Source organism: Ochotona curzoniae, unplaced genomic scaffold, assembly GCF_017591425.1.
Source record: "Ochotona curzoniae isolate NIBS_2020 unplaced genomic scaffold, NIBS_Ocur_1.0 contig_832, whole genome shotgun sequence".
In the NCBI taxonomy this organism is placed as follows: Eukaryota; Metazoa; Chordata; class Mammalia; order Lagomorpha; family Ochotonidae; genus Ochotona; species Ochotona curzoniae.
In genome coordinates, this window is record NW_024466580.1 from 8,072,923 (window position 1) to 8,086,128 (window position 13,206).

The 13,206-nt window shown below is 56.1% G+C and overlaps 1 protein-coding gene across 3 annotated transcripts in view; it reads left to right on the forward strand.

Annotated features, from left to right (window-relative positions):
• Positions 1-13,206, forward strand: part of KIRREL3 (kirre like nephrin family adhesion molecule 3) — a 538,030-nt gene that overhangs the window by 510,309 nt on the left and 14,515 nt on the right. For all 3 annotated transcript variants that reach the window (XM_040992686.1, XM_040992684.1, XM_040992685.1), the window contains 5 exons: positions 446-596; positions 5,804-5,909; positions 10,749-10,897; positions 11,769-11,896; positions 12,419-12,545. In XM_040992686.1, coding sequence (XP_040848620.1) covers positions 446-596; positions 5,804-5,909; positions 10,749-10,897; positions 11,769-11,896; positions 12,419-12,545 — 661 coding nt within the window. The remainder of the gene's footprint in view (positions 1-445; positions 597-5,803; positions 5,910-10,748; positions 10,898-11,768; positions 11,897-12,418; positions 12,546-13,206) is intronic.

Consider the following 13,206-nt stretch of genomic DNA (forward strand, 5'->3'; position numbering starts at 1 on the left):
AGCCAGTGTGCACTGAACCCTCCCCTGTCCCCACATGCCTCAGCCTGCCCATCATCCGCCTCCCAGACAGAAGACTATCACTGCTCAAGGCCCTGAGCACCTGCCTGCTACCAACCATCCGCCAGACTCACCCAGGCCCACAGGTGGAACAGATGTGCACTCATTTCTACCTAGGAGCTTGCTGAAGCCTATCTCTACCAAGTCTAGCCTGGTTTCTTTTGTGCCCTTGGCGTATGTGTCCAGCTGCTTTGTCTACAGGATAACAATCTCATTCCTCTCTCCTTGCATAGCCCGGGTGTTCAGCCAGGTCCAGGCAGCCATGGTAACACCCAGCTCTGCTGAGCTGACCCCCTCCATCTGTGGCTCTCCTTCATCCTCCTCCTGCCCTCCACTTGCCCTCCCAGGCCAATGACATAAAATCTTATATCCCTTCCCCCTCCCCTAGACCCTGCTGCGCGATGGCAAACGAGAGAGCATCGTCAGCACCCTGTTCATCTCCCCTGGTGACGTGGAGAATGGGCAGAGCATCGTGTGCCGGGCCACCAACAAAGCCATCCCTGGAGGGAAGGAGACCTCTGTTACCATCGACATCCAACGTGAGTACTGAAGGGTCCTGCCAGGCCAGGGACGGGAACCACCAGCATCCGTGCCTGTAACCTGGGCTGTCAGAAAGCAAGTACAGGCAAGGCAGCTCCGTGGCTCAGCCGGCTGGTGTGTGGGCACCTGAAGAGCTGTACTGTCTTGACTGCTATAGTAATCAAAACTTGATTGTAACCAAGATTTACAGCTTCACCAGCATGAGCTTCCAAAACACAGCCTGAGAAGATCCTAAAGACCTTCTAAAAGTCTCCCTAAGCATCTGGCAGCTGGCGAGAACAAAGACACATTCAATAAGGAGGTTTCAGAAGCCTCCCCCTACTGGCCAGTACCACACTCAGCAAAGTACTCCTCTTCCCTTGGGTCCCCTCCCTGCCACAGCCACTTGACCACAAGGCTAGGGATGACCAGGTTGGAGCTGTCCTTCATGTCCTCCTTAGCATTGCATTCACCTCCAAGTAGGTGCATTTAAGAACATTTCCTAAGAAACCAAGCTCACCTCAGCTCTAGGACCTGGCCTCCAGCTGCAAATCAGGAGTCCAGAGGGCTTTGGGAGCCCATCTTGGCAGCCAGACAGTGGAAGTTCCCACCTACCATCTAGAGTCCTGGCTAACATGGTGTAGGTTCTAGAGGAAAAAAGAAAAGGTTGTAAAGACAGGTGGGATCTGGCTACCCATACACAATGGCTGAATTCTTGGGGAAGACCATTAGCAAGCTCCCCTGTCCCCCATGCACATGTACCGCCCTCACCCCAACGTATACAGAACCGAAGAGTCTTCTTTGATTTCTCATTCAGTGAAAGCCTGGAACTAGGGAGATGGAGGAAGTTACTGAGAACAAGGCTAGGACTAGGGCTAAGGGAGAGAGGATGGGCTGCAGAATTTAAGGAAGTGCTCACCCTGAGGGTTCTATGACTGCACGCTGTGGGGCGTGAGGAGGGAGCACTGAGGAGGCTCATTAAATGTAGCATCCTATATTAATCCTCCCTCCCCTGGCCCTGCTTCTGCCTGGATTGGCCAAAGTTATCACTTTGCTACCAGGAGCTTCAATTCCTTGTCTGGTTTGATAAAAGAATGTCTAAGGCCTCTTCCGGCTCTAGGACAGACCACGAATCAGACTCAAGTCAAATCCAGAAGGAGTGAGAGTGGGAGACATAGGACATGCAAGCCTCCTGCTCCGCAGCCACTTTTCATGGCCACCGTGTGGCTCCTGTCCTCTCTCTGCCCACTATACAAACTCATGTAAAAACAAACAACAACAACAAACACAGCTTAAGTGGCTCCTTGAGACAGTAGCCTGGGTCCTGGAGGGTAGGGGGAGGCATTGATTCTGCTCCCATGGGGTCTATTGCCCAGGAAAGCCCCTCCCTGCACAAGAAAGCTGTCATCACAATCCCAGCCCAAGACGCCCTTCCAAGGCACGCTCCAGGCGCATCCCAGTAGGAGTGTCCCCTCACTGTGTATACAGGTGACGAGGCCACAGCTGCATGCAGAGAAGACCCCAGGCTCTGCCAGGACTCCAGACACTTCCTAGCTTTGTTCCAAGCACAGCTCAGCCACACCTGGAGGGAGGCATTGGCCAGAAGCCAGAGCGATGTTCAGGATCCAATCTGGGCACCCTGTTTTCTGATGGTGGGAGCTCTTCCTTTTTGGTTAACCTCTGCAGGCCTCTGTTGCCTCATCTGTGCAGGGAGGTGATAACACTCACCTCCCAAATTGCAGTGAGGACTGTCAGTCATCGCTGTCCAGCCTGGTGATACCCATAAGCTGCCGCTGCCAGCCATGCCACAGGTGTGTCATGGCCCTCCCTGGCAGGGGAGGGCTCATCATGCGTTTGCCCCGGCCCTCTGTCTCCCCTGTCCTGGGGGGGGGGTAGTTCTCTGTGCCTACCCAGCCCCAGAGCACACCTCCTCTCCACCCCCACGCTCCTCTTCCATGTATTCACTTGCTCATTCAGCGAGCATCCAGCTGTTTACTGCGGACACCATGGGCTGGATTAGAGCTGCCTTTGCAAAACCTGCTCATTTTCTCAGTCAACCGAGAAGCATCCAAACTCAGCAAAAGCACATTTGTTGTTTGTTTCTCTTGGTCTTTCTATGTTACCCAACGGAAGACAAAGCCCCCAGATTGAGTAATGGGAGGGAAGGCATAACGCCCCCGAAGCCTCGCCACATCTGGACTCCCGGCCCAGCTGCCAAGCTTCAAATGGATGTGCTAGGAAATCACTGAGTCATGAAGTTTCTCCTTCCCTACCCCTTCCTCCATGTAACACTTCCCCAAGCATGCACACACACACACACACACACACACACACACACACACACACACACACACGTACGTTCATGCACACACAGGCTACTGATGGAGACTCTAACTGACTCAGCTGGAACATCTGTCCCCTGGGATCTTAGCTCCACCAGCTACATCAAAGCTGCCCTGTTGCATGTTATTCAGTCGACAGCACAAGTGGGATTAAAATCATGCTTAATAGTTGGCTATGACATGAACTATTTATGTCTCTGGAGCTCAGCAGACTCTTGAAAATTCATATCCTCAACATCCGTGGAGAGAGTTGGCTCTGCAAGGGGATCTGGCAGGTGTGAGAGGCCAGGGGCTCACTCTCTTGGAACCTTCAGGATAACATGGACCATGTGAGTGTTGCAAAAAGGGAAGAAAGGAGCAGGAGAGAGGCCTCCTCGAGGTCGCATGAGGGTGACAGGAGTGTGAAAGAGCATCAGGCAACAGAAGTATCAGTTTAACAGGTGTGTGCTCCGCCACTGTGCCTCCCAAAAGCTCAACAATTTGCAAAGGACACTCCGATGAGGGATGGGTCTCCTAGAACAGTCCCCTAGAGTTTTTGTTTAAGATTTATATATTTACCTATTTGAAAGGCAAAGGGAGAGAGATTATCTTACATTCACTGATTATTCCCAGTATGTTTGCAACAACTGGAGCTTGGTTAAGCCAGAGGTGTGAGCCAGGAATTCCATCTGGGTCTCCCACGTGGCTCAACCCTTGAGTCATTATCTCCCTCCCTCCCAGGACCATGAGCAGGCAGCTGGGTTAGAGGCAGAATAACCTGGACTCAAACTGGCACTCCAATATGGGAAGCCTAACCCGCCACGCCACCATACCTGCCCTTGTCCCCCAAGCTCTGCACCATGTTTTGGAGTCCCTTCGCCTGGCACAGTCAGTTTGAGGTCCTCCACACAGGGATTAGCTTTTATAACAGCAAGACATGGGCCAGCTGTACACATGGCGATTACCAACCCGAGCATATGCCAGGGCACACACCTCCAGCTCACAGCAAGGCACAGCTCCTGCCGGGTCCCTACAGCTGCCCAGCTCAGCAGCCAGCCCTGCATGGAAGGACTGTCCTCCTGATCCAGACCTGCCTGAGCCCAGCAGGCAGCAGTGAGGGAGAGACCCAGGAGCTGCAGAGGGCCAGTGCTCCCCTGTGAGGAGACAGACAAGTCCTGTTGGGTGTTCGTAAGTTGATCATGTGAGCAGCATCCTGGGCCTGCTCGGATGGTGAGAAGGTGAATCGCTTTTCTGGTCATTCTCCAGCCTTTCCCCGTTTCCCGATTTGTGGTTCCCTGCCCAGAGCTCAATGCTGTTTCTCAGTGTCTGTGGAGGCTAGGAAGTACTGGTGGGTTTCTTCCAGGCCCAGCCCTGTGCCCAGCACTGGGCAGAGAGGAGGGCCTAGCCTGAGCCCCAGGAGGCGTGGGACAGGGGTATGGTCAACCAGTAGCCAGAGTGCTTCTCTAAGGTAGGGTAGGCCCAGCCCATGGTTGTGGATGGTGTATGTGACTCTCCGAGTTTCTCACCTGGGTCTTACCCAGGGGCAAGACTGGGCAGGCTGCACTCTTACCATTCCCCCCACCCCACACACACACACACACCTGTGTCCACTTCAGAGGGTGTCAAAGGATCTATATTTTCCTATGAGAGGCTGCCTTCTGCACCTCACCTTCTGCAAATGAGCCCTAGAAAACCCCCCTGTGGCTTCCAGCAATTTGCTATGCTCACCAGACAGGGTCCCACACCAGGACACCCACCCCACCCTCCTAATTTGACCTGGAGTTGCACTTCAGCCTGACCTGTGCACCACGGGGAGAAGGAAGAATGGGCCTCCGGTTTGTCCCTTCCCCTCCCCCAGGAGTAGCAGGGAGCCCAGTGTCACAGGTGACCCAGTGTTCAGAGGCGGTCCAGAGCTGGCTGCCCCTGTGTGCAACAGCGCTGAACCAAGTCCAGGCTGTTCCCAGAGCCGGCATCCGCTCTGTGCCTCTTCTGTCGGACTCTGGCTCTGTGTGCGTCTTTCTGCCTCACAGCAGCACCTGCCACTCCTCTCTCTTCTCTACTCCTCATCCTCTTGCTGCCACTTGCTCCCTAACGGGCTGGGTCTACTCTGTGAGATCTTTGCCTGGCACTGCCTCCATGTGTCCATCAGCCTCTGCTCTCTGCTTCTCGCTTATCCTTGCTCTGCACTTCTCAGCCCTGTGTGTGTATGTCTGTCTCTCCACCACTCTCTCCCACACACCTCTGTGATCTCCACTTCTCCACTTGCTGTGCTTTCTGCTGCCCCGATCTTTCTTGCACAGACCTCTCTCCATGTCTCTGGTTCCATCCCCAGTCTTTCTCCCTCTCTCTCTGACTTTCTCTCTCCTATCCCTTCCACCATTTAACACTTCAGAGCTTGGCTTCCTATCATGATGAACGACAAGCTAAGCCCCGCTCAGGCTCTCGGGAGCCAAGTGACGCCAGTCAGGTCTGAGATGATGGGACCTGTCAGAGGGACTGCCACCTTCAATGTGACAGTTGCCCCAGAGCCTTTGCCACAAAGAGATAACCAACAGATGTCTCAAGGACAGAAAGTTTGCATAGTTTTGAAGCTGTATGGTCCTACTCGCCCATGCACCCACCCTGACAACCCCATCTCTCCTACGACAGTTTTGCTGGAAGTTGGGCAGTGCCTGGGGGCACTTCAACACCAGGCCAGCCATGTGGGGCTTTGATGCCAGTGCACAACTGTCTGGAGCAGGCACCCCCCCCCGAAGCCCCTGCCCCGTGTGCTGGGGAGCACCAGGGTAGTGGATTGCCCTGAGGGTCCCTGTGTGCTGGGACCGCTGGTCTTTCCTCCCATGCTCTGCAGGGATCTCCCGGCCCTGTTCTCACGGCAGTCTGCAAATGTATCTCTTCTCTTGCAGACCCCCCACTTGTTAACCTTTCCGTGGAACCACAGCCAGTGCTGGAGGACAACGTGGTCACATTCCATTGCTCTGCCAAGGCCAACCCGGCTGTCACCCAGTACAGGTGAGTGTCACGGGTACAGAGCACTGCCTGCTCACCCAAACCTCCACCACGTCGCTGCCACATGGGGTGTCACTTGAGAAGCTCAGCACCACTGACAGTGCGTGGCTCCCAGCAGGTTTCCATAGCTCCTTCCCCCTTCCCTATGTCTACTCCCCAGCTGGCCAGGTGGACTCCTCCTTCCCTCCATGTCCCTGCACTTCTGAAAACAGGGAGAAAGGCTCGGGACACGAGGTGCTCCTTGTATGTGTCTGACAGTGGATAAGCATGCAAGGCTGTTCCTAAGGGTTCCTTCCTGCCCCGCCTGGATGCTGAGACACTGAGTGGCCCTGATGGTGCTTAAGGGCCGACTCGAGCTACTCATCTCCTTGATGCTGCGTGGAACTTCCCAGGTCCTCCCTCCACAGCCTCCATTCCCTTCCTCCCGCCCAGGTTCCACAGTGCAGTCATGGATCAAGTTACTTAGCTGCAGCCTCAGCAGTGTCAAGGGTGCTAATGGCCCCAGACTAGGATGGCAGGAGGATGGGGAGAGTGGAGAGGTGGGAAGACAAGAGGCCATGTGGCCCCAGCAGGCAGAATGCGGGGAAATGGGCCAGAGTTGCAAGCCTGTTAGACACAAGTAGTTTCTGGCAGTGTGTATAATTAAGCGACACAGGGCCCAGAAACTCAGGCAGGGGACTTGAGCCTTTATCTCTTAGGGCATTTTAAAATGAGAAGAGAACCCATTTACCCTGTCCAATTTAACCATTTCATGAACTGAAGACAGAGGGAAGATCAGGCGCTCTGCAGGGTTGCTTCTGAGCAGGGGACTCCACGCCCTGAGAGTCCCGGCGAGGCCCAGGGAAGGTCTAGTCTGTGTAGGATCTGGCCTCCATCAGAAGTGACTGAAGCTGCAGAAGGAAAATTCCACCCTGCACCTGCCAGGCCCAAGCTTCTCTCCCTTGTCTGCCCTCAGCTCCCTGCTCAGGGGCCTTAAACAGCAGGCACAACATGCTCAGAAAACACCTCTAATGCCAGTTCCCAGAGCTGCTTCCCACTCCTCTCCAACACAGACCACCTGGGCAGACAGCCCCTACCACTCCCCCACCCTCCCAGCCATCCCCTTAAACCCACTGGGCCTCAGAGAGCAGCTGCACAAATTCCAACCACCATTTACCTCCACTGCCCAGCGCCAGGTCACCTGAGGCCTGGAGAGTCAGGAGCGCTCATCCCCCACACAACAGCCTAACACCCTACTCACACACCCAGCAAATATTCCCAGATCACCCACCTCCAAAATGCAGAACAGACATGAGGAGGGAGAGGGTGTCAGCCAGCCCGGGCCAATCATGACGAAACTCATGTGACCTGGGAGGAGAATTTGGATGAAGAATTCGTCACGTCCGAAGCCATACTTGTGACTTTCCCATCGTTTTGGAATTTCTCCTTTTTTTGTTTTAAGATTTAATTACTTATTTGAAAGAGAGACAGCAAGAGAGAGGAGGTGATAGAGAGATCTTCTGTCCACTGGTTCACTCCACAAATAGCCACAATGGCCCGAGCTAGACCAGGCAGAAGCCATGGCATCAGGAGCCATGTCTCCCAGGGACCTAAGCACTTGGACCATCTTCCTCTGATTTCCAAACAGGGAGCTGGATTGGAAGGGAAGCAGCTGGGACTTGAACGAACACCCATTTGGGATGCCAGCATCACAAGCAGCACATTTGCTTAGGCCCCTGGAGTTTCTTTTTGACCCCACAAAATTAATTACTGTGCACACTAAAGACAAAGTCCACTTCTAGGCCACAGGTGTCCTGTGGGACTCCTTTCCTTGCCAGCCTGTCCTGAAGCTCACGAGTCAAGGTCAGCCCTGGCGCACAGTAACAGCCTATCCCGGTTCCTCTTGTCTCCCACAAGTAACTTTAAAAACACCTTGCCCCACAGTGGGTTCCCTCCAGGTCTCCAGAGACTCCTGGTGGGGGGATCCTTCTGGGCCCCAGAAAAAGGCAGAAGGAACCTGGGAAAGAGAGAGAAATGCAGAGGCTGGGGAGAGAAGAAGCAGCAGGTGTCTGAGCCCATGCACGCCCACTCAGCCCTTCACGGGGCTATGTTCAGTGCCCCTGCTCCTTCTCCATGCTGCCTCAAGAACTGAAGGAAAAGCCTCCAGCAAATGTCACCCCTTAAGGAGGTCAGTTTCCCCCACCAGTTTTGACCTGTCTGTTTCTTCTCTCTTGCTCATCCCAATGGCTCTCGTGTTGTACCACCCTCCTGCCCTTGGCTAGCCCCACACCCAACCAGGGGCCATAGTGGGCAGCGTGCATGCCCTGGCACTTCAGCTCTTTCCAGGGACAGGAGTCCAGACCAGCAGAAGAGGCTCCAGGAATAGTACCAGGTGCTTCTGGGTTCCTATCTCGGAAGGATTCTCAGCATCCCCCAGCAAACAGCGGAACACGGACAATTGTGTGGCCTTGGGACATGCCAACCCCGCAGGCTCCTGATTCTGTGACATAAATAATTAATCCTCTTACATTTGTTCAGACCAAATTAGACATCGATTGGGAACAGCATAAGCCAACTGTTTGGCAGCAAGGTGGGGGCGGGGGAGGCCAGGGACCCAGAGGGAAGAGAGGGGACAGGATTCACTCCTGGGCTCTGGGTTTTGGGGAAGTGAGGTGGGGTAGGGGTAAAACTTGGGTGCGGTGCTGTGAGTGGGTTCTCTAGAAGGGATCCCTCTGAGCGTGTCCTTGGTGTGACAGAGGACTAGAGAGGAGAAACAGAAGCTGAGCCAGGTGCCAGCAGGGGGCTGGCAGGTGGGGTGTCCAGAGGCACCTGGGAAACGGTATCAGTGAAGGCCCCCCTCCTGCCAGACCAGGGGAGTTCTCAAGCTCACTCAAGAAGAGAGGAGAGGGCAGCCCGGGCTCAGGAGAGGGCAGCCCGGGCTCAGGAGAGGGCAGCCCGGGTTCAGGAGGAAGTTTCCAGGCCTGCAGGGAGAGCCCCCGAGTTCTCCTGGCCACTGAGGGGCTCCCGGTGGGGCACCCCTGCTCCCTCAACCCTAGCCCATCACACGCAGCGCACTTGGGCCCAGCCGGCTCCCTGTATCCCTGTATCGCTTCCCAAGCCCCAGCGCTGGCCCGCCCTCTCCGCCAGCTCCAGCTTCAGCAAGTGGAAGGCATGGGGCTGGATGTAGATCCCCAGCTGTGTATTTGGAACCAAATCCCTATGCCTCAGGCGGGGGCTGTGCCTGACTATTAAGTCTGGTCATTAAATTAAAGTTAGAAATGGAAACAACTCATGAATAACTCATAATGGTTTGCAGAGAAGCTTCTTAAGCTCTCGGGGAGCTATAGTGAGCTATGGTTGCTTCTGTTGTGAAACCATAATTGTTATTATTAATCGTGTTCTTAATCGTTCCCCGATATTAATTCTTGATACCAACCACATGGGGCCAGCCCAGGTGTTCCATAGGACGCAGGGAAGCCATTGTCTCTTGGGGGGTCCCGCCTGAGCTGGGCTGAGCCAGAAGGGAAGGAAGGGCAGGGTGGGAGACAGCAGTGGCCCGGGGAGCTGTCGTTACAGGGAGAGGGGCTTGGTGGCGGGGGCGGGGCGGGAAAAGGAAGTACCCCAGCTCTGCAGACACCTCAAACAGGCTGGACTTGATTGGGGCACCTGGCTGGCAATTCTCTGATATATTTTTAAATATTTATTTTTATTGCAAAGGCAGATTTACAGAGAGAAGGAGAGACAAAGATTCTCCGTCCACTGGCTCACTCCCTCAGTGGCCGCAACGGCCGGAGCTGAGCTGATCTGATCTGAAGCCAGGAGCCCAGACTTCTTCCAGATCTCCCAGGCAAATACAGGGCCCCAAGACTTTGGGCCATCCTCCACCATTTTTCTAGGCCACAAGCAGGGAGCTGGAAGGGAAATAGAGCAGCTAGGACACGAACCAGTGCCCACATGGCACCCTGGCACTTGCAAAGTGAGGATTTAGTCACTGAGCCATCACACCACACCCAATTTTCTGATTTTGTGTTACCCACCCCCATGACTCAACCAGGGGAATGCTGAAAACTCTGTCTCCTCATGGGTGTGTAAGAAAATCCCGCTCTTCCACACACATACACACAGGTACTCACCTTCACGCATGCTCATGCTCACACACACGTGTGCCCTCACACATGTACACACAGAGTGCACCCAGATACACACACACACACACCCCGGTGCAGGGCCTCAGTGCTGCCTGCACACCGCAGCAAACCTGGGCACTGCTCCAAGCGCAGTGACCACACCTCACGGCCAGGTCCCTCCAAGGCTGGGCAGCACTGATCGGTTGAGGAAAAGCCTGCCGCCCACCTAAACCAGGACCAGTAGAGCTGTGGCCTGAGGACCAAGGTCAGGGTGGGAGGGCAAAGGGTGGGCAGAAATGAAAGCCATGCCCAGGAAAGGCGGGTGTCCAGATTCCAGGAGGTAAGAGGGCACCATGGGGGACCAGCCTGGCAGTGGGGGCAGGACACAGAGGTGAGTGGGAGGACAAGGGCAAGTGGGACTTCTCACTAAACCTCTCCTATAGCTGCCTGCCTTGTCTATAACCCCTGCTTCCCGGCACCTCCCTTCTGGGTGTGTAAGTGTGTGTGTGTGTGTGCACACAGCTGTCTGGGGGCAGATGGACTGACAAGCCACATAACCCAGGAGGTGCCACCATGACCCGAGCCACCTCCTGCAGAGTCCCCGGGTGGGACTCCCTGAGACACCTGCTGCCTCATACCAGGGCTCGCCTCCCGGTGGGGTGGACACACCGGGCTCCCAGGGGCACAGCCTTGGCACCCGAGGCCCACACAGCAGTCCTTGGGCCTCCCATTACAGGTGGGCCAAGCGAGGCCAGATCATCAAGGAGGCATCCGGGGAGGTGTACAGGACCACTGTGGACTACACGTACTTCTCAGAGCCTGTGTCTTGCGAGGTGACCAACGCCCTGGGCAGCACCAACCTCAGCCGCACTGTGGATGTCTATTGTGAGTTCTGGGCTGGGCAGGCTGCCCTGGGTGAGCAGGCACGGTGTGGCCTGCGTGGAGGGCTGCACAGAACACGGCTGGACCCATTATGTACTGTGTAGCCATGCCGTGTCAGAGGTCTAGAATGCTGCCCACTTAGGGAAGGCTTCCTTGTGTAGTTTCTCGTGTTTGGGGGGTTGCTATCAGGACCGAGGGAGGCGGTGTCTTAGCTCCAGCTACTGCAGCACAACCGTGCAAGGTGGCTTGAACAAGGGAAGTCGGAGTGCTGGCAGCTGCTGCTCGAGAGTTCTCACGAGTCCATCTCTAGGGCTCCACCTGGTGGCCTCACCACAGTCCCTACAAGAGGTTAGGTTTCAAAACAGGACATGGTTGGAGGCATGTGGGAAGCCCAGAGGGAGGGGCCCAGGCAGCGAGCGCCCTACTTCCGTCAGCATACCCCACAGCCTCCTTGCCAAGGCTGCTGGGAAGGCTGGGGGAGCGAAGCCAGGGGTGTTGGGTAGCTGGGTTGCTAACTCCAAGTCCTGAGGGCAGAAAAGCCCCCCTGCCCACATGCTGGCAAAGCCTACCAGGGCAGAAGAGAGAGGATGGAGGCGCCCTGGGGACAAACTCAAGCATAAACTGGATCCCAGCACCTTGTTCCTACGGCAGGGGCTGCCTGCCGCCCCCGTGGGCTAAGGAGAACAGGGTCCCCTCCTTACTTCCCACACCCTACACCCAGATCCCAGCCCACCTGGGCAGAAGGGATGAAGACAATGGAGGGGGCATGAGTGCCCTGCTGCCTCTCTTCATCCTGTTCAAGCCAGGGGAGGCTGGAGCCAGGAGAAGCCCCAAGCTCCCCAGCCCCCCTTGAGCTCTTTCCTCCCCACCACAGTCGGGCCCCGGATCACCTCGGAACCCCAGTCTCTGCTCGTGGACCTTGGCTCGGATGCTGTCTTCAGCTGCGCCTGGACCGGCAACCCATCCCTAACCATCGTCTGGATGAAGCGCGGCTCTGGTGTGGTGAGTCTGAAGCTCATGGCATCCTGTGGGCAAACGGGAAGCACCTGCCCTTCCACGGCCTTGCCACGGCCAGGCTGGGGAGGCTGGCCTCTGGGGACTTCAGCACCCCCCAAAGCTGGGGCAGAACCCCTGTGCAGCCCACAGGGCACATTCTGCATCCGACCTTCTGCTGCCCACTTTTCCTTTTGTCAAAGCCAGAGAATCAGAGAGGCAGACAGGAATCTTCCATCTACTGGGCCATTCCCCAAGTACCCACAACAGCCAGGGCTGAGCCAGGCTGAAGCCGGGAGCCTGGAGCTCCACCCGGGTCTGTGAAGTTGATGGCAGGAGCCCATCGTCCATGCTGGATCAGGGGCTGGACCCAGGCGCTGGTCCAAGTGGTACAGGCCGTGACCTAACTGTGCACCAGGCACCCTTTCCCTGTCTTGGCCTTGACTGCAGTGGCTGCCCCTCAACCCTCCGGCTCCTAGGTAGGGTGAGCCATCCATGCATCTTTGCTGCTAACCCTCTCTGTTCTCCTAGGTCCTGAGCAATGAAAAGACCCTGACCCTCAAGTCTGTCCGCCAGGAGGACGCAGGGAAATACGTGTGTCGGGCGGTGGTGCCCCGCGTGGGAGCTGGGGAGCGTGAAGTGACACTAACTGTCAACGGTGAGGCCCCCACGGCGGGAGCCAGAGCTGGGGGAGGCTGGGAGAGGACCAAGGGAGCTGTCATCGTTCCTGGGCCTTGTGGCCACCTTCAACTCTGGGCCAGCGACAGTTATGGCCACCTCTCAGAGGCCCCATCAGGCCTAGGTTGGCAAGGACAAAGGCCTGCCTCGCTTGCAGGTCACCTCCTTCCTTCCTTGTCCCCCATGAAATGGTAGCCAAACAATCTCATCCTGGCCTGGAGAAAAGGGCCCAAGGCACTGGGTGACCAACACAGGCCGCATACGTACCCTGCGAATACCCACGGTGACAGCAGCCATGGGTGGATGCATGAAGCCACACACTGGGGGACACCTGTCACCATCCACATGAGACCCGGAGTGCAGGTTCCCTCGAGGGCAGGAAACACATCCCATCACAGGTCATAAAGCTGACTGCGGCAGGAGGGGGTTCTCTTGGGGGCTGACAGCTGACTGCTCCAGGAAACACTGAGAGGCAGGACAGTCCCCTACAGTGGCATGGGTGAAGCCATCTTGGTGGCAGCTGACCTAAGAAGGCTGCAGCGCCAGGACAGAAATCCACCCCCAAAGAGACTACAGCTGCAGCTCGGAGAGGATGAGCGATCCCCAACCACCGCAGCTCACCTCAGCTCAGCCCTCAGCCC